The following is a 20221-nucleotide window of genomic DNA, read 5'->3' on the forward strand; positions in this document are numbered from 1 at the left end:
CTATTATCAAAAAATAAAACAATCACAAAGAGTATACAACACTAAAAACACACTGAATACAGTAGTTACTCGAGTCCATAAGCCTTTTTTAAAAAGATGTGTCTTAATTAGAGATTTAAAAAAACGGTACAGAAGTGGCTGATCTCAAGCTAAAAGGCAAGTTATTCCACAACTGGGGTGCAGCCACCGAAAATGCACGATCCCCCTTAAGCTTTAAGCGCGTTTTGGGTACTGACAGCAACAGTGTGTTTGATGACCTTTAAGGCCTATTGGTCTGATGGTAGGACAAAAGATCTGAAAGGTAGCCAAGCCATTCAGGGACTTATAGACAAACAATAATACCTTGAACTGGATTTTATACTCAATGGGGAGCCAGTGCAAACTAGCCAACGCAGGCGAAATATGTTCCCTCTTCCTTGTCCCTGTTAAAAATCTGGCCGCAGCATTTTGAACCAGCTGCAGGTGAGACAAACACGATTGAGTGACCCCCAAATATAGTGAGTTGCAGTAATCCAGTCTTGATGAAATGAATGCGTGGATAACTGTTTCTAAGTCCCTGAATGAAAGAAAAGATTTAATTTTGGCAATCATCCTGAGCTGGAAAAATGCTGATTTGACAACTGAATTTATTTATTTGTCAAACTTAAGTGCTGGGTCAAAAATAACTCCCAAATTTCTTGCATAGGTACCTACAGTGTGAGTTATGCATTAAGCATTAAGTGTGGGAAGCGCTGTAAGCGTGTGTATGGTGTGTATGCTTTGCAGAGTATCTTAACGCTAATTAGCTTACCTATAAATGTGCATCTTTCCTGTTGGCCTAGATAATATGGTTATTGAGCAGGAACTTGATGCATAAATAACGTGCCTATACAATGTGACTTTTTTTTTTTTTATCTAATACAGTGTGTGCTATGCTGAAAGAAAGTTTCCAGATAATTTACTCACCCCCATATCATCCAAGATGTTCATGTCTTTCTTCAGTCGAAAAGAAATTAAGGTTTTTGAGGAGAACATTCCAGGATTCTTCTCCTTTATAGTGGACTTCACTGGGGTTCAATGGGTTGAAGGTCCAAATTGTAGTGCAGCTTTAAAGGGCTCTACGTGATACCAGGCGAGGAATAAGGGTCTTATCCAGCGAAACAATTGATCATTTTCCAAAAAAAAAAAAAATGTATATACTTTTTAACCACAAATGCTCATCTTGCACTAGCTCTGCGACCCGCACGCATGACGTAATCATGTTACAAAGGTCATGCATGACGTAGGTGGAAATACCGATCCAGTTTCTACAAAGCAAACACGCAAAGATTAAGCCAAACACCCTTTACAAGAAAAGGTAAAACAACAATATTAGATGAAGAAAAAAATTAGATATAGTTTTCGCTCTACCACGGTACTTCCGCCTACTTTATGTGTGACCTTTCAACATAATGAGTGGTGCTTCGCAGAGCAGTGCGAGACAAGCATTTGTGGTTAAAAAGTTTCTTTTTGTTTTTTTTTTAATGACCGATCGTTTCGCTAGACAAGACCCTTATTCCTCATCTGGTATTGTGTAGAGCCTTTTGAAGCTGCACTGAAACTGAAATTTGGACCTTCAACCCAGTGAATCCCACTGAAGTCCACTATATGGAGAAGAATCCTGGAATGTTTTCCTCAAAAACCTTAATTTCTTTTCGACTGAAAAAAGAAAGACATGAACATCTTGGATGACATGGGGGTGAGTAAATTATCAGGAAATTTTCATTCAGAAGTGAACTAATCCTTTAAAAAGCCTAAATACCCCGCCCCGCCTGATTTTTATTTTATATACTCATTTTCTTTTGTCCTTCCATAATGTCATTGGAATTAGGTCTTATATAACATTTGCATGCTGACGAATTCCAGCGCCTCATTTTCTTAAGGGTAGCAGATGGTACTCTTGGAACGGCTGTCGTTGCTGCACCGATTCTGAAAGAGTGAGGAGTGTAGACTTTGCTGTTTAATCCACATAGATGACATAGCCGTTTCAATTTGGAGGAGAACCAGACGCTGGTCATCGGTTTGCCGTCTGCTGTAAGGAACAGCGGGTCTTGAGTAGTGGCGTTTCTCTGGGATTGCAGATATCGTGACATGGAAGAAAAAGGGCAAAACACAGAATTAATTCTGGATAATAATACACTGCTCAAAAAATTAAAGGAACACTTTTTAATCAGAGAATAGCATCAAGTCAGTTAAACCAGTGATTCCCAACCAGAGTTCACGTGGGGGGCGGGAGTGGATACGTGTTGAAGTAAAAAAAAAAAAAAAAAATGCATAAAATATTCCACTATATCAAAAATATTTTTAAAAGTTTTTTTAAAATCCTTACAATGACAATATAATACAGTAAAAAAAATATTTTATATAAAATTATTTCAATTTTGCTCACTCCATCGATCGCGCAATGTGCTTGTCAACGTAACGGCAAAATCAAAAGGAAAAATGGCAAAGAAATGTAAATGCGGTGATTCTTCATCAGAGGCGAAGAAAAAGTTTAGACACTGTGTAGACACACACACACACACACACACATATATATATATATATATATATATATATATATATATATATATATATATATATATATATATATATATATATATATATATATGTATATGTATATGTGTGTGTATATACACTGCTCAAAAAAATTAAAGGAACACTTTGAAAACACATCAGATCTCAATGGGGAAAAATATCATGCTGGATATCTATACTGATATGGACTGGGTAACGTGCTAGGAACAAAAGGATGCCACATCGTTTGATGGAAATGAAAAGTATCAACCTACAGAGGACTGAATTCAAAGACACCCCGAAAATCAAAATGAAAAAATGATGCAGCAGGCTAGTCCATTTTGCTGAAATTTCATTGCAGCAACTCAAAATGGTACTCAGTAGTTTGTATGGCCCCCACATGCTTGTATGTATGCCTGACAACGTCGGGACATGCTCCTAATGAGACGACGGATGGTGTCCTGGGGTATTTCCTCCCAGATCTGGACCAGGGCATCACTGAGCTCCAGGACAGTCTGAGGTGCAACCTGGCAGCATTGGATGGACTGAAACATAATGTCCCAGAGGTGTTCTATTGGATTTAGGTCAGGTGAGCGTGGGGGCCATTCAATGGTATCAATTCCTGCATCCTCCAGGAACTGCCTGCATACTCTCACCACATAAGGCCGGGCATTGTCGTGCACCAGGAGGAACCCAGGACCCACTGCACCAGCGTAGGGTCCGACAATGGGTCCGAGGAGTTCATCCCGATACCTAATGGCAGTCAGGGTGCCATTGTCTAGCCTGTAGAGGTCTGTGCATCCCACCATGGATATGCCTCCCCAGATCATCACTGACCCACCACCAAACCGGTCATGCTGAATGATGTTACAGGCAGCATAACATTCTCCACGGCTTCTCCAGGACCTTTCACATCTGTCACGTGCTCAGGGTGAACCTGCTCTCATCTGAAAAGCACAGGGTGCCAGTGGAGGACCTGCCAATTCTGGTGTTTAATGGCAAATGCCAATTGAGCTCCACGGTGCCGGGCAGTGAGCACAGGGCCCACTAGAGGATGTCGGGCCCTCAGGCCACCCTCATGAAGTCTGTTTCTGATTGTTTGGTCAGAGACATTCACACCACTGGCCTGCTGGAGGTCATTTTGTAGTGTTCTGGCAGTGCTCATCCTGTTCCTCCTTGCACAAATGAGCTGATACCGGTCCTGCTGATGGGTTAAGGACCTTCTATGGCCCTATCCAGCTCTCCTAAAGTAACTGCTTGTCTCCTGGAATCTCCTCCATGCTCTTGAGACTGTGCTAGGAGACACAGCAAACCTTCTGGCAATGGCACATATTGATGTGAGATGGATTGCCTGTGCAACTTCTGTAGGGTCCAGGTATCGCCTCATGCTACCAGTAGTTACACTGACCCTAGCCAAATGCAAAACTAGTGAAAAACAGTCAGAAAAGATGAGTAGGGAAACAAATGTCAGTGGCCTCCACCTGTAAAACCATTCCTGTTTTGGGGTCATCTCATTTTTGCCCATCTAGTTCACCTGTTGTTTATTTCATTAACACCAAAGCAACTGAAACTGATTAACAACCCCCTCTGCTACTTAACTGACCAGAATCTCAGGCGATTAACTGACTTGATGCTATTCTCTGATTAAAAAGCGTTCCTTTAATTTTTTTGAGCAGTGTATATAAAACAGATTTCATGAGGGTGATCTAAGGACCCAACGTCCTCTAGTGGGCCCTGTGCTCACTGCCCGGCACTGTGGAGCTCGATTGCCATTTGCCATTGAACACCAGAATTGGCAGGTCCGCCACTGGTACCCTGTGTTTTTCACAGATGAGAGCAGGTTCACCCTGAGCACATGCGACAGTCGTGAAAGGGTCTAGAGAAGCCGTGGAGAATGTTATGCCACCTATAACATCGTTCAGCATGACCGGTTTGGTGGTGGGACAGTGATGGTCTGGGGAGGCATATCCATGGAGAAACACACAGACCTCTACGGGCTAGACAATGGCACCCTGACTGTCATTAGGTAGCAGGATAAAATCCTTGGACCCATTGTCAGACCCTACGCTGGTGCAGTGGGTCCTGGGTTCCTCCTGGTGCATGACAATGCATGGCCTCATATGGCGAGAGTATGCAGGCAGTTCCTGGAGGATGAAGGAATTGATGCCATTGAATGGTCCCCACGCTCACCTGAGCTAAATCCAATAGAACACCTCTGGGACATTGTTTCGGTCCATCCAACGCCGCCAGGTTGCACCTCAGACTGTCCAGGAGCTCAGTGATGTTGTGGTTTAGATCTGGGAGGAAATACCCCAGGACACCATCCGTCGCCTCATTAGGAGCATGCCCCGATGTTGTCAGGCATGCATACAAGCACGTGGGGGCCATACAAATTACTGAGTACCATTTTGAGTTGCTGCAATGAAATTTTAGCAAAATGGACTAGCCTGCTGCATCATTTTTGATTTTCGGGGTGTCTTTTGAATTTAGCCCTCTGTAGCTTGATATTTTTCATTTCCATCAAACGATGTGGCATCCTCTCGTTCCTAACACATTACCCAGTCCATATCAGTATAGATATCCAGCATGATATTTTCCCCCATTGAGATCTGATGTGTTTCATTGTTTTTTTTAACAGTGTATGTGTGACCCTTTGTTGAATTTGTCAGTTTTTTGGTGCTTTAAATGTAAAGAGAACTGTTTTTTGGACAAGGTAATGTTGGCCTTAGTAAGATCATTAACAGGATTAAATGATTAGAATTTGCACATAAATTCCTAGCACCTTAAAAACCCATAAAAAGCTTTGAGGAGAACTGCGTCTAGGAGAGTATAAAGATCAAAAACACCCTTTCTGAGCCAGTGAAGCATTTTGTGCACAAGAGGTAGAGTAATAGGTAACCGTTTGTCTTTGGTTGTTGGGGAAGTCTTCACGATACCGTTTAATAGCAGACGAATAGCAGGATGCTTGAAGAGGTTTGGTGCACTGAGGTCCATGCAACAAAACTGAATGCCTGCCAAAGTATGCCTGCCAAAGTAGCTTTGATGGAAGGGGGTTGTAATTTGCGGGAATTAACACAGTAGACCATGAAGGCAGCTAGCACTTTTAAGTTTATTGGAAAATGTGAAGGCAGCACAAAACATAGAAAAATACGACCAAGGTCTTTTGTTTCTGCTAGATATTAGGTGAGACTGTTTAGTCTAAAATTGTTAGGCGAAAAGAAGCGCATGGAGCACTTGAAAGGAAGGGTGTCTGGGAAGGGGGAGCAAAATTCCTGAAATTTAAAACGGGAAAGAGCGTCAGCTTTATTATTGTAAAGACCTGGAATAAAAGTGGCTTTAAGAATGAATTTCTTTGTAATATTAATCCAGATGAGGCGTCTGATTAAACGATTGATGAAAGGAATAGCTGAACGACCTTTGTTAATTATTTCTACAGAAACTTGGTTATCGCACAGAACTGTGATCTTTTTTCTAGACCCTTCATTTCCCCAAAGTAAGCATGAGATTACAATGAGGTAGATTTCGAATAGCGCAGTAGATTTTTGATCAGATGCAAGATTAAGGATTTCGAAAGGCCATTTATGCGTGAACCACTTGATCCCAAACATCCTTCCGAAACCTATGGATGGAGCAGCTTCTGCGAAAAAGCTGGAGCTGGAGGTTTCAAAAGTGTTATTGTAAAAGAAAGAGATTCTGTTCCATTCATTGAGTAAACGGGTCCATAAATGTAATTCAGAAAGACAGCCTTCATCTAGCATTATTAGATCATGTAGATTTGTAACGATTTTTGACAGATCTAAAAGTCTGGATATGAACGCACAGCCATGGGGAATAAGCATTGCAAAATTAAAATGTCCTAATTAGGAACAGCATGTCGTGTTTTAAAAGAGATCTTACAGTCTGGAATTATGAAATAATTTGGTGAATGCATTTGAGCTATTCCTCTGGAAGAGATGCTTGCATTGCTTTGATTAACTGCATAATAAATCTCAAAAAAAAAAAAAAAAAACCCATAAATAAAGTGGCATGATTAGGGGCAAAAATCTAAGCCATTGCCGTACCACTAATCTGAAGAAAAAAATCTTTGTCAAAACTAAAATAACTATATTTCAGAACATATGAAGCCATCTCAATCAAAAACTCTGAAGGTGGTGTAGCATCGCCGTGTGCCAAGAGATAATGTCTCAGGGCATTAAGCCCTCTCTCATGTAAAATGTTAGTATATAGACTTGTTATATCTAAAGTTAATATTAAAAACATATCAGGTAAATCATGTAACTCAGAAATCTTATTAATGAAATCAGTACAATCCCTAATGTAAGATGGTAACGAATGAACACATGGTTTAATAAAAAAAGTCAACAAACTGAGATAAAGGAGATAAAAGGGAATTAGTCTGTGCCACAATTGGTCGACCTGGGGGATCAATTAATCTTTTATGGATCTTGAAGTATAAAAAAACAGGTCTAATCAGATGTTGTCAATACAAAAATTCAAACTCTGACAGGGATATCCAACCTTGTGTTTTTGCATTCTACTGTTAATGAAATTTTGGTGGGCTACATGGTTTTCACTATGAGATGGATAGCTTAATTGTTATATAATTCAAATAGGCTACAGGTTATTTTTATGGTATACCAAAAAGTGTTTATTTTTAAATGTTATCGTTGGTACATTTTACGGTCTGTGTACTTTGGCGTCCATTCCTTTTACTTTTTTTTTAAACCACAAATGAAATATGGAAAATGCGGTTTCTTCTTTTTATTTTAACACTGATTAATAGAATTTGCAGATACAAGCTAATTTTCCTTGTACATTATTATTTTATTAAAAATAGTAGAAATGATATACAACTTGTTGTTTTAATATGTAAATATACTAAATTTAAAGGGTTAGTTCACCCCAAAATTAAATTTCTGTTATTAATTACTCACCATCATGTCGTTCCACACCTGTAAGACCTTTGTTCATCTTCAGAACACAAATTAAGATATTTTTCTTGTAAGCAGGGTTGTCTTATATACGGAACAATACTCTAAATTGTATATATTGTAGTTTGATTATTTGTTTTTATTTTCTTTATTTTTATTTGACGGTAGTCCTTTTTCTCCTGACCATGGCACTTACCAAACCATACCAAAACTGTGAGCCTAAAACATGATAAAAACCATGAGTCATTTGAACCATTACACCCCTAATATCTAGCCCATACAAAAATGTATGTATAATACATTTTTGACATGCCATGTAATTATTTATACACACTTATCCCTTTGTATAAATCTGTAATTTACAAATTACACATACATTGGATGTCACTAATATAACAAAATAAGATATAGATACTCACCTCCTGGTTCAGCCAGGACTCAAACAGAGATATTCTTGTTGTGAGGCAACAGTGCTACCCAGTGAACCACTGTGCCACCTTGTGTGGGGGATATAAATGCAGTGGTTCCATCAGAGATTGTTTTTCAGGTGAGACAGAAGTCTTTCAAAAGCCTTCATGGCCACAGGGGTAAGAGCAAGAGGCCTTTACAATATTCATTAATAATATACAATAATAATATAATACAATATATACCAGTATAATACAGTCTGTATATTAGTGCATATATATTTTGCATATTTATAACTCTATAAGAAAATTGTTCATTTTATGGATTAAAAGTATGTGGAAATATAAATGGGGTAAAAATCCTGAATATATTCTATTTTATGTTCAGGTTTCTAATAGACAGCTTATTGCAGATGTACAGTGGTGTGAAAAACTGTTTGCCCCCTTCCTGATTTTTTTTTTTTTTTTTTTTTTTTTTTTTTAATTTTTGCATGTTTGTCACACTTTAATGTTTCAGATCATCAAACAAATAAAAGATAACACAAGTAAACACAACATGCAGTTGTTAAATGAAGGTTTTTATTTTGAAGGGAAAACAAAATCCAAACCCACATGGCCCTGTGTGAAAAAGTGCTTGCCCCCTAAACCTAACAACTGGTTGGGCCACCCTTAGCAGCAACAACTGCAATCAAGCGTTTGCGATAAGTTGCAATGAGTCTGTTACAGCGCTGTGGAGGAATTTTGGCCCACTCATCTTTGCAGAATTGTTGTAATTCAGCCACATTGGAGGGTTTTCGAGCATTAACCGCCTTTTTAAGGTCATGCCACAGTATCTCAGTAGGATTGAGGTCAGGACATTGACTAGGCCACTCCAAAGTCTTTATTTTGTTTTTCTTAAGCCATTCAGAGGTGAAATTGCTGGTGTATTTTGGATCATTGTCCTGCTGCAGAACCCAAGTTCACTTCAGCTTGAGGTCACGAACAGATCACTGGACATTGTCCTTCAGGATTTTAGTTCCATTTATCACAGCAAGTCTTCCAGGTCCTGAAGCAGCAAAACAGCCCCAGACCATCACACTACCACCACCATATTTTACTGTTGGTATGATGTTCTTTTTCTGAAATGCTGTGTTACTTTTATGCCAGACGTAATGGGACACACACCTTCCAAAAAGTTCAACTTTTGTCTCGTCAGTCCACAGAGTATTTTCCCAAAAGTCTTGGGGATCATCAAGATGTTTTCTGGCAAAACTGAGATGAGCCTTTATGTTCTTTTTGCTCAGCAGCGGTTTTCATCTTGGAACTATGCCATGCAGGCCATTTTTGCCCAGTCTCTGACGCACCGAAGCTTCTTTGTTTAAATTAGCTCAAATTTACTGTTAGATTTAATGTAATTACCTTGACAAACTATACATCATTAAAAAGATCTAAGACTCGAGCTTCAATTTTTAATCTTTATTTTACTCTCAACATCGTATAGTAACCGTTATTTGTTAATATGCGGCGGGAGTTATGAATATGAGAAACGGAGTCGTTACCTTTTCATTGAAATATGAGCGTCAGCTTCAGCCATTGAGAAAAAAAACTCTGTACGATCATAATGAAAAAGCTCCACAAAATAACATCCCTGCACGTTTGGAGAAATATTGATGGACTGTCATACGTTTATGTCAATTTTCTCTACAGAGGAGTAATTTTTATTAAATGTTTGCCCAAAACACGCTGCTGTCGTCATATGAGCGCTGTATACACTGACTACTGTGTGTTCAACATACCAGCAGCCGGAGGGCGCTCTGTGCACACTATAGTCCACAAATAACACATCATGAACAAGAGGCAATCATGTGACATACATGGAACTAACCAGTGCCCAAGGAAGTCGACCGGAAGTTGAAGTCGGCCGGGTGCCGCCATCTTGTAGCAGAACTTCACTTGCGTTAGCATCCCCATTGACTCCTATTCATTTTGGCGTCACTTTGACAGTGAATAACTTTACATCTGAGGCGTTTAAAGACTCCATTTGTCCATTATTTATTTCTAAAGATACACGACAATGTATAAAGGGCTCCATTACCTTCTATGTTACATTATGGCCCCGTAGAAACAGTTTTTGTAAAAATAGGCTAACGATTGCGTCATAACCACTCGACTCTCTGTCGCACAGTAGAGAAATTACCGTAGAGACAGGAGGAGATGCTCGCAGGCAATCGGGGTGATTATCTTAATATGGCGTACTGGCGTTACATTTTAAAATACTATACAAAATAATTAATCAGAATACTTACTCCTGCTCACTCACGCCAAAGAACTCCCCGCTCAAGCTCGCCGTCTCTGCAAGATTAACGATGGCAGTTTTCACGCACAGCTACTAGAAGATTTACATCTGTCAGACAGGTTGCGGACGTCATCAAGCTTAGTTTGAGTCTGCGCGTCAGAAACGGAAGTGCTAAAAATCGCTAAAAATGGGCTTCACTTCTCTCAATTGAGTTCCAATGGGGTCGCTGTGTCCATTTCTTTTACTGTCTATGGAACTAACAGAGGCTACCAGACATCGCTATAATCATTGATATAAACATACAGAACGTCACTTTTGAAAGTAGTAAATACACGATTGTGACGATATGTGGTTTATCTGTGTTCTTCACGCCATGTCAGGTATTCATAATAGTAGATTATATTTATAATGCAATGCTAATCGAAATAGCTTTTCTCATTGTGCAGAATAGCCTAAAATGATATATTTTCTGTCTGATTTTTGATCCACATCACATCAAAGAAGGTTGTTTAAAACAATCGACTAGTAAGTTTGGAGAAAAAAACGTTGCTTTAATCTTATAAATTGTCGTGTTTTGTTGGTGTGCTAAGCTAACATGCTAACAAGCCCAGGGATGCACCTGTTCTGAGCTAATGCAAATAAATAATTTTTAATCGTAAAGCTCACGTTTTTTTTCTCTTTTTTTCCAAGAAGGGCATTAGATACAGTTTGAAAGAAGGTGAAGTGAGAAGTTTGGTGAATTAAATGAGGGATTAAATCATCTTGAATAGAACATCAGTAATTATAATAGAGACAAAAGAAAAGAATAAGAGCCATAAACAGGCTGTAGAGGTGTAAATGTGTTCAGGGGAGACTGAAACTGAATGGGGCAGTTTGCACGACAAAGCATAGAAAATACACTTGAATAGATGACAATAAACATCAGTTAACATTTTAGAGTCCTTTCTAAATAAAGTCTCATGACATGGTCTTGAAAACCATGTAATAAAACTCAGAGTTTTAAACCTATCATCTTCAGATTTGAAATATAACATGATCAGACATGTGGCTTTAGCTGCAGTGCATTTCTAGATTGCCACAAGGCCAACTTCACTTTTATTTTCATAAATATATTTCATAAAAATAAATTTCTAATAACTTTTCAAAATTTCAAAGCTATTTTTAACTATTTTCTTCATTGTGACAATAATTAATTATGAGTTTACCATAAACTGCAAAGTGTCTGCTTTCAAATGAGACCTTACTTATGCTTTTAGTGCAAAGGGTTCATGAACTGTATCTGTTTTAGTTTGGGTATGTCATTTTTGGGGATTTTCCAAAAGCGGGGGTGCTGGCTAACAGGTTAAGTGATTTCTTGATTGTGAACAGGTGTGGCAGTAATCAGGCCTGGGTGTGGCACAGGGCCATGTGGGTATGGATTTTGTTTTCCCTTCATAATAAAGACCTTCATTTAAAAACTGTATTGTAACACAGTTCTTAAATATGGGAAGGAGGAGGCGGGAACCGGCGAACGTTCAAAAATAACTTTAATATAAAATAAACAAAGAACAAAACAAAAGTAATGCCGGCAGACCCTCACAGACATCTGCCGGCCACACGAACATAACCAAACATCAAATAATATCCAGGCCTGGTCCTCTCTTGTCCTTGACTGTCATCGCTCCTCCTTTTATGCTTCCGGAGCTCCTCCGTGAGAGACTCAGGCCGGTGCGCCTCGCAGGTTAAGCTCATAATCTCTTGCGCCACCGGCCTCGCACCATTCCCTCACGGCTCTCGCCCACCCTGCTCGCCACATGCATGTTGTTTACTTGTGTTATCTTTGATTAATATTTAAATTTGTTTGATGATCTGAAACATTAAAGTGTGACAAACATGCAAAAAAAATAAAAAAATAGGAAGGGGGCAAACACTTATTCACACCAGTATAATAATAAATTATACTGTAATAATAAACTTATATATACTATAATAAACTTATCTGTCAGTATAATAAAAAAACACAAATCTAAGTCACAAAGGAATGGCTTCAGAAGAAGAAGAAGAATGTTTTGGAATGACCCAGTCAGAGCCTATATATATGTGTGTGTGTGTGTGTGTATATATATATATATGTCAGTGGTGGCTACTGGTCTGTCAGAGAGGGGAAGCTCATTTTCGGCCTACATCATAAAAGGCATTGAGGCATTGCACCAACTCCATGTCTTTAAGGAACACCAAGTAATCACGCAGCTTTCCCCTGTTACCCTGCAAGTCCTGATCTGAATACAGGACTTGAAGTTCTGACCTCAGTCTTCCTGAATCAAAGTGATGGCCATAACTTTTCAGGACACTTTGGAAGGCCTCCTCTGGAAATACCTGTCTCATGTCATCAAATTTCCCTGGATTGACTAATTCTAAGAAGAGCATGCTTTCCAAATTTGAAAAACGTCGAGGAATCTGCTCCAAGATGTTATCAAGGATGGCCATGTACAGATTTCTGTATCGCACTTGGGGATCCTGCAATTGGGTCAGACGGCGCTTTCTCATGGGCTCATCTCGTGGGTCTGATGTGAGATCTGCTGTTTTGGCATAAATGGCTTGGAAAGCCCCCTCTGACCTCTTCTCTTTGACAAATGCAAGAAGAGATTCAATTCTGTTCTTGCAGTAAAGAACATCCATCGCCCTCTGCTGGACAATATCAAAGACCACATCAGTCTCAGAGAAGATTTGTTCATATGTGTACAACATGAACACAAACTCAAAATCCTCCAGTTTCCTCACAAAGCCTTTGGCACAATCCAGTGTATCATCATCCATTGTTGTATCTGCAATGATGTTCTCAAATGTCTGCAGGAGGCCATCATAATTGTTTGCCACAGTGCTCACTATCCGTGATGTGAAATTCCATCGAGTAGGAGCGTTTCTGGGCAACCTTGAACAGCCTGCAGACTCCAGAAAAGATGTCCTCTTTGTGGATTTTGAAAAAAATGTGGCAAATCCAGAGAGTGATGCAAAAAAAATTCTGCACTCAGGCAAGCATTTAGCCCCCTGTGACAGCACCAGATTCAGTCGGTGTGCATAGCAATGCACAAACATTGCACTGGGGGCTATTGCTTTCACTTTGGCCTGCAGACCATTGAGATCTGAAGCCATGACAGCAGCCCCATCATAGGTCTGTGCCACAAGCTTGTCCTTAAAATTGTAGCCCTGCATATTCTCATTTAATATTTCAAAAACGGACTGGGCATCTCGCCCCCCCCCCGAAACATCAAAAAATCCAATAAAGCGCTCCTGAATTTTACCTGCACTATCCACATAGCGAACAATGACAGAGAGTTGGGCACGGCAGGATATATCAGTTGTTTCATCCACCTGCCATCCAAAAAAGGGAGCATCCTGAATTTCATCTCTGATCTGATCAGAAACGAGAGCAGAGATCATATCATTTTGAATAGTATGGGACATACCAGAAAACACAGTTGAGGACTCGAATTGTGTGGACAGGACAGAGTCATATTTAGCTAATGTTTCTGTGAACTCCCTGTAATTCCCCTTGTTGGATGATTCACTACTCTCATCATGTGTCCCCTAAATGACAGCTCCTGCCGGCCAAGCAAGGATGTCACATCAATAAGGCGGTTTAGGAAGGCCCTGTTTTGTTTGACTATTTCATTATGTTTAGCCACTTGAATGCGAGCACCTTCATTTATTGCATGCTCAACCCTGATCCTGCCCATGCAACTTAATCTTGCACATGCACTCACATGTTCATTGCTCTTTTCATGTCTTTTATATGCCCTGTCAAAGTTAGACAGATCTCCAAACCCCACCTTTGACCAAACAACACATCCGTGAGATGGTTTCATCAAGAGGCATGGCCAGCAGTACATTTTATTTGTCACAGCACTTCCAGTCAGCCAGCTAACTTTGTCATACCAGGAGAGCTGAAAAGACCTGTTATTTTTCCCTATCTTTTGCACTAAATCAATCTTAGGTGTTGATCTGCCCTGCTGTTTAATTCTAAGTTTTTCCTCGTAAGGAACACTTTCAAATGGCTTCGCCAAAATCAGGTCGACAATATTAGCACCGTCTGCCATCGTGCACAGTTTCACCCACGACGCTAGCCTAGCCTACTAACGTTATATGAATGAATGAATGAATGAAGGAATGAATGAATGAACGATCTAAAAAAAAAATATTAAACTCTGTAAAACTGAAACAAGGAATGTGGTGTATAATTGTGTGAAATGTATGATGAAAATCAAGCAATTTCGCCAAGCAAATATCAAAGAAATAGGTTGCAGCAGTCATCACGCAGAAGCTCGGAGTCCGTGCCAGCCCACTCCCCATTCACCCCCAGAGATGCTGAGCGTCCGTGGGCGGGACATAATCGCAGCGTTTATCCAATGACCGTCTAGTTTCGAAGCACTGAAATAAACCGTTCAAAGCAGCCCCATTGAAGTCAATGGACGCTGGGCTTCAATAGGGAAATGCACTGTGACGCTGCAGGAATGTATGAGAAGGAAATCGAGTCAGCCGACCTGCTATATGTAACTGATTCTGAACAAACTCGTCTTTGAGATGAACGTTTTCTAACGCATTTTTAGTCAATAAAATGTTAATACAATAGTACATATTTGACCATTAATTTTGTGACATTATAAGGGAAGCCGAGCTTCCCTTGCAGTCTTAAAGAAATCGCCACTGATATATATATATATATATATATAAAACACGGAATGACTTGAGGAGGACTGTATACTGGATCTCCCTCCACAATATGTTCAATCTGGACCTCGTTTGTAATGAAAAGTTTGGGGGAAAATGGACAAATCAAGATGTGCCAAATTGATAGACTCATATTAAAAAAAATGACTGCCAAGTATTAGTTATGGGTGTGTACGCTTGTGCAAACAGGCTATTTTAAGTCTTAAGTTAATTATCTTGGATTCATTTTTACATCTCAAAAAGCTGCATTTTAACAAGGGTGTGTAGACTTTTTATATCCACTGTACTTATTTGTAGGTTTAGATCTATGAGCAATCTCTGACCAGTTACTGAAATATCTTCTCAGCATCTTTGTCACACCACAAAAATTCCTTTTTGTTGACTAGTTGTCTTCAGTGCCTAAAACACTCTTCACACTATGGTACTTTTTCACATTGACTTTCTCATTACTTCTGCTGATTCAGGTCCATCGAAATCTGTCCCAGCTGCCAAACTTTTCCTTTTCCGTGGCTCTTTCCTACTATCACCTGAGCCAACAAGAAGACATTTCACCTGTGGAGAACCAACAACTAAAGGAGAAATCCAATGTGCTCCTGCAAAACGCTCTAATCATGTTTCCTGGTGGTGAGTTTCTGATTACTTTATAACACATTTCCCACATTTATTTGAACTTAAAGGGGTCATGACATTTAGTTAAATAAATATATGCCTTGCGGGTTTATATCACTGATTCTCAGTGTTGGGCACGTTACTTTAAAAAAGTAATTAGTTATAGTTACTAGTTTCTTTTCACAAATAGTAACTGAGTTACATTATTATAAAAGTAACTAATTACCAGGGAAAGTAACTATTGCATTACTTAAAAAAAAAAGTCAAATATCTTGAATGACCCTAATATTAAATATAAGTTATTAAGAATAAATTATTCTTGATCCGACTCGTGACTCATGATCCGCTCTTGCTCACGACATGAAATGTCTCTGTGTTGTACTATACGTGTTGGTAGCAATTAAAGAAAACATAGTTTTATATTTATGTTTAAATAGTCCTATGTTATGTTTTAAATTCATCTATTTTATTATGAAAAGTGAACAGCATGAGTAAGATGCGTCATAAGATGCGCAATATATCGGGTGACATGGAGTGGGTCAGACATGATTTTGACAACTTCATTAAGTTTTGTTTTGTAGACAGCCTTTCTTTAAAGTGAATGTCATTTTGTAAAAATTGTATCTTAATTTTAATCAATGTTTCATCAACCAATTGCCTGGATTTAATAAATAAGAAGCAAATATAGCAGACAATATAATCATGACATGGAGGCGCCAGCACGATCACTTGCACGTGAACTGGAGCGCATCTTATAGTCAAGTCAAGTCAAGTCACCTTCATTTATATAGCGCTTTTTACAATGCAGATTGTGTCAAAGCAGCTTTACATTGATAATTGGTATATAATTTTTCCTTTTAAAGAATAGTGTCAATGCAGGCAGATCAAAAGCACTGTTGAATAAATGTCAAGGATACTGTTGAATATCAAATGTCAAGTCAAATTAAATTAAATTAGGGCTGCACGATTAATCGTATTTTATCAGGATAACAATATCTGCTTCTCTCGATTGATTTTAAATAATCGTCACGATATTGGCCCGCTCTATGAAAATGAACATAATTTGGAAATATTGGAAGTAATATTAGGAATTTCGCTGTTTTATCTTTTGAAGTTCCTAAAGGTTTTACCAGTTTTCATAATGTTGATCAGCTAGAAATGATTTTTCTTTGCTTTACGAATTTGCCGGGCAATTTGAATCTGGTTTGTCTTATTGCAAACGAATTGTGTTGCTTTAAAATCTAATGTGAATACATATTACAAAGCGCTCACCAAAACCATGTTTTGTATTGATTTACCATCTAACGAAGTTATCATAGTTGGTTAAATTTAAGTCTTTGTGCCACCTACAGGCCTTTTGGGTGAAGTGTAGGTTGGTAAAGAACTTGCAAAATAGCCATAGTTACATTACTCTTTTGATAGAGTAAACATGATTAATAATCGTGATTATAATTTTGAGGAAACTGTGGCACTGGCTGTCGTGTCGATGATGTCTTCACAATGGATGATCTAGTCGACTCGATCTCTGCTGATACAGGGCTGCGCTGTGGTCGTGTCAAGGCACTTGATGAACAAAGGTCTTACAGGTGTGGAACAACATGAGGGTAAGTAATTAATGACTTATAGGTAAGTCATTAATTACTTACCCTCATGTTGTTCCACACCTGTAAGACCTTTGTTCATCATCAGAACACAAATTAATAGCTCTCTCAGAACTTGGCATGCGAGGACACACTAACTGACTATGCACACAAATCACAGTCACATGCACACGCTCAGAGCAATATTGTTTTAGCTAAAATATTTAGAAGGACAAAAACATGAACTTTATTGGCTTTACTTCAAGTCAGCTGTCACTTTGGCGCGAGCCCCTATGCGCTCACACACTTGGCACAGCCCTTGCAATGGTTCTTTAATTAATTAATATGAATTAATATGATTAGCCTTTTGCTTGACTATGTTATCAAACAGCAAATAATGTGTTGCTAATGTTACACACACCGCCCCCGTTCTTCATCTCAGACAGAGTCAGACAGCTGCCTTCTAACAATCGGTATCCTTACAAACGCTTTGAACAACTCAGAACGTCAGTGGAGAAAGGCATATAGTTCATCATAACATCACAATATAGACTCCCTATATTGCTAAATCTACACAATTTTTCATATCAACAGAAAATATACCAGGATAACCTGGCTTCTCTTGAGACTTTCCTGCTTCAGAGCAGTCATAGTTAATGATATGCTAAAGCCTGCCGACACATTGTTGTGATTGGTTACAAGGTAGTCTGTGACGTCACAAACACCCACGATTTTAAACCGCGGGTTTTAGACTGTCTTTGGTTTACTGCAGTTTCCAACATAAAATACTCGGCAATGGTGCTGACTTTGCACATGGTTTGTCTTAAAGCATATTAAAAACACTACATAGACATGTAAACAACATTAAAAACTTGATCACCACAGGGGGTCTTTAAATATGTCTTTAGTAGCTTTCTGGGCATTGAAAAAGGAAATGAACTTGCTGGCAATGCATGGCTCGCTGAGCCATCGGATTTTATCAAAAATATCTTAATTTGTGTTCCGAAGATGAATGAATGTCTTACGGGTGTGGAACGCCATGAGGGTGATTAATGAATGACATAATTTTCATTTTTGGGTGAACTAACCCTTTAAAAACAGACTGAGGATCAACAGCAACACAAAATCTCGCCCACTTTATCTCCTTACTATTCCCGGCGTCTGACTAATTTCTCAAGCGAGGACAGTACAGTAGTCACGGTTACTTCTAACTCCTTAAGGTAAACGGGTATAAAATGCTCAATTAATGCTGAACAATAAATCTAAATAAAATTGAAATCGCTATATGGCATAGTGATTATGAAAGTGCTGTGGTTTGTGGCTGACTGACAAGCGTGAGTCTAGAGAAACAGGCGTTTATTTATTCATTCTCAGTGTTGAGAAACGTAGCCTACATGTGTTGCATTATTGTATTAATAATAACTAAAGGACCTAATTATGTTACATATTTATTTTGCATGAAAACTAGCACATTAGTTACTTATGGATTTAAAAGTACAGTTGTCTCAGTGCTACAAACGCACACACACACAATTTATTTATTTTTGTCACACCATACAGTTCAGTAAAAATGTAAAAAAAAAAAATTGAAACAATTGATCAAGTTAGTGACCCCTTAACTCCCGTTTATACCCTTTTCTCAAACATCAGACTTCACACTACATAAATATATGTATTTTTTCTTAAAAAATGGTGATTTACAAAGAAAGCATTTTTTACTGCCTATTTGTCAACTACCCATGTACCCTGCTGTATAATGTTGTGGGCTTTAAATGAGCTCTAAAATATCTCTCCACCTGAAAGAGCAAGTACTTGTGTTTTTTTTATCTTAAAAAATACTGACTTACAGTGAGTATCTAGTATCTTGATAATGACGATGATTGATGATAATGATTTATTATATAATTCGTCTGTGCTATTCCTATAAGAAATCATCTCAACATAGTGTAGCAGCAGATAAATACAGATAAAATATTAATAAAAAAGTTTCAAAGACATTTTATTCAGTTTCAGTGTACATTTTCATTATTTTTTTTGAAAAGTTACATTCATTTTTATTGTCACAAAAGTAATTCCATACAAACGTGGCATATATGAAAGCACGCACCAAAAGGCATTACTGCTTTAAAGTTTTGAAGTGCCCCTATAATGGATTTTTCAAAATTACCTTACATGTAGTGTGTAACATAGCTCTAAGTGAGTGAAAACATCCTGCAAAGTTTTAAATCTGAAAGTGCACCGTATTTAAAGTTATTGTCTCTCAAAAGTAAGAGTCAATTAAATGAGACGTTTGTAAAACGAATCCCAAGCCGTTTCGTTGCGACGTCAAGACGAAACATTAGCATATTGCCCGCCCACTTATTGCATGCACAGACACCAGGAAAATAATTTTTTTTCAACAATACTACAGCAGTACAATCTTTTGTTGTGTTCCCGTCATTTTACTGATGACTGCTTCTCAAACCTCGGGAAGTTTAACACAGGATTCACAAAACGCTTGGTTTTAAAATATGGATCAATGCCCAGTTTATTTGGATCAGCTTGCTCCTCTGAATCTCGACCTGTAAGTATGATTAATAATTGATATTTATATTTTCTAGCGGTCATTCAAAATTTGTAGTTTTGTATGTTATGTTGTTTAACGTACACCTTGGTCTGTATGTCTTCTGCTAACCAGCTAACTCACATTTCTGTAGTTCTGCTATTCATATGTGGGTCCAATATTGTCTAAAATTTGTTGATTAATGCAGCTTGTCTGTCTTATTACTTGGAGTAATGATCAAGGATGGAGCACAACTTTTGTTTACAAAGTGTAATGCATTATCAGCTATTCACGTTTGTGCTCGGCTAATAAGTTTAAAACATAGCTGTGGGCCCGGTTCACTTACAAAACTGTAAAACAGTTTTGTTTTTTTTCCTCTGCATTTTTATTATTACAATAGTGGATCTCTATCTGTATTGTAATAGCCCTGCTGAAAAAAACAATAGAAACCATTACAGAAATCCTAATGGTTTCCACTACAAAACCATTACAAACCATCAGCCATTAACCATTAAAACCATTACAAAATGGTTTCCATTACGTAGTGTGTTTTGGGCACATTCCATTAGGATTTATTGGTTTGTATTGGTTTCCATTACAGATTTGTATTGGTCTTTATTTGCAAATATTTAATG

General features: G+C 38.4%; 1 protein-coding gene across 2 annotated transcripts in view; it reads left to right on the forward strand.

Annotated features, from left to right (window-relative positions):
* tcf25 (transcription factor 25 (basic helix-loop-helix)) overlaps positions 1 to 20221 on the forward strand; it is a 112302-nt gene that overhangs the window by 23781 nt on the left and 68300 nt on the right. For both annotated transcript variants that reach the window (XM_048164303.1, XM_048164302.1), the window contains exon 6: positions 15320 to 15479. In XM_048164303.1, the coding sequence (XP_048020260.1) occupies positions 15320 to 15479 (160 nt within the window). The remainder of the gene's footprint in view (positions 1 to 15319; positions 15480 to 20221) is intronic.

This window comes from Megalobrama amblycephala, linkage group LG17 (assembly GCF_018812025.1).
Source record: "Megalobrama amblycephala isolate DHTTF-2021 linkage group LG17, ASM1881202v1, whole genome shotgun sequence".
Lineage (NCBI taxonomy): Eukaryota > Metazoa > Chordata > Actinopteri > Cypriniformes > Xenocyprididae > Megalobrama > Megalobrama amblycephala.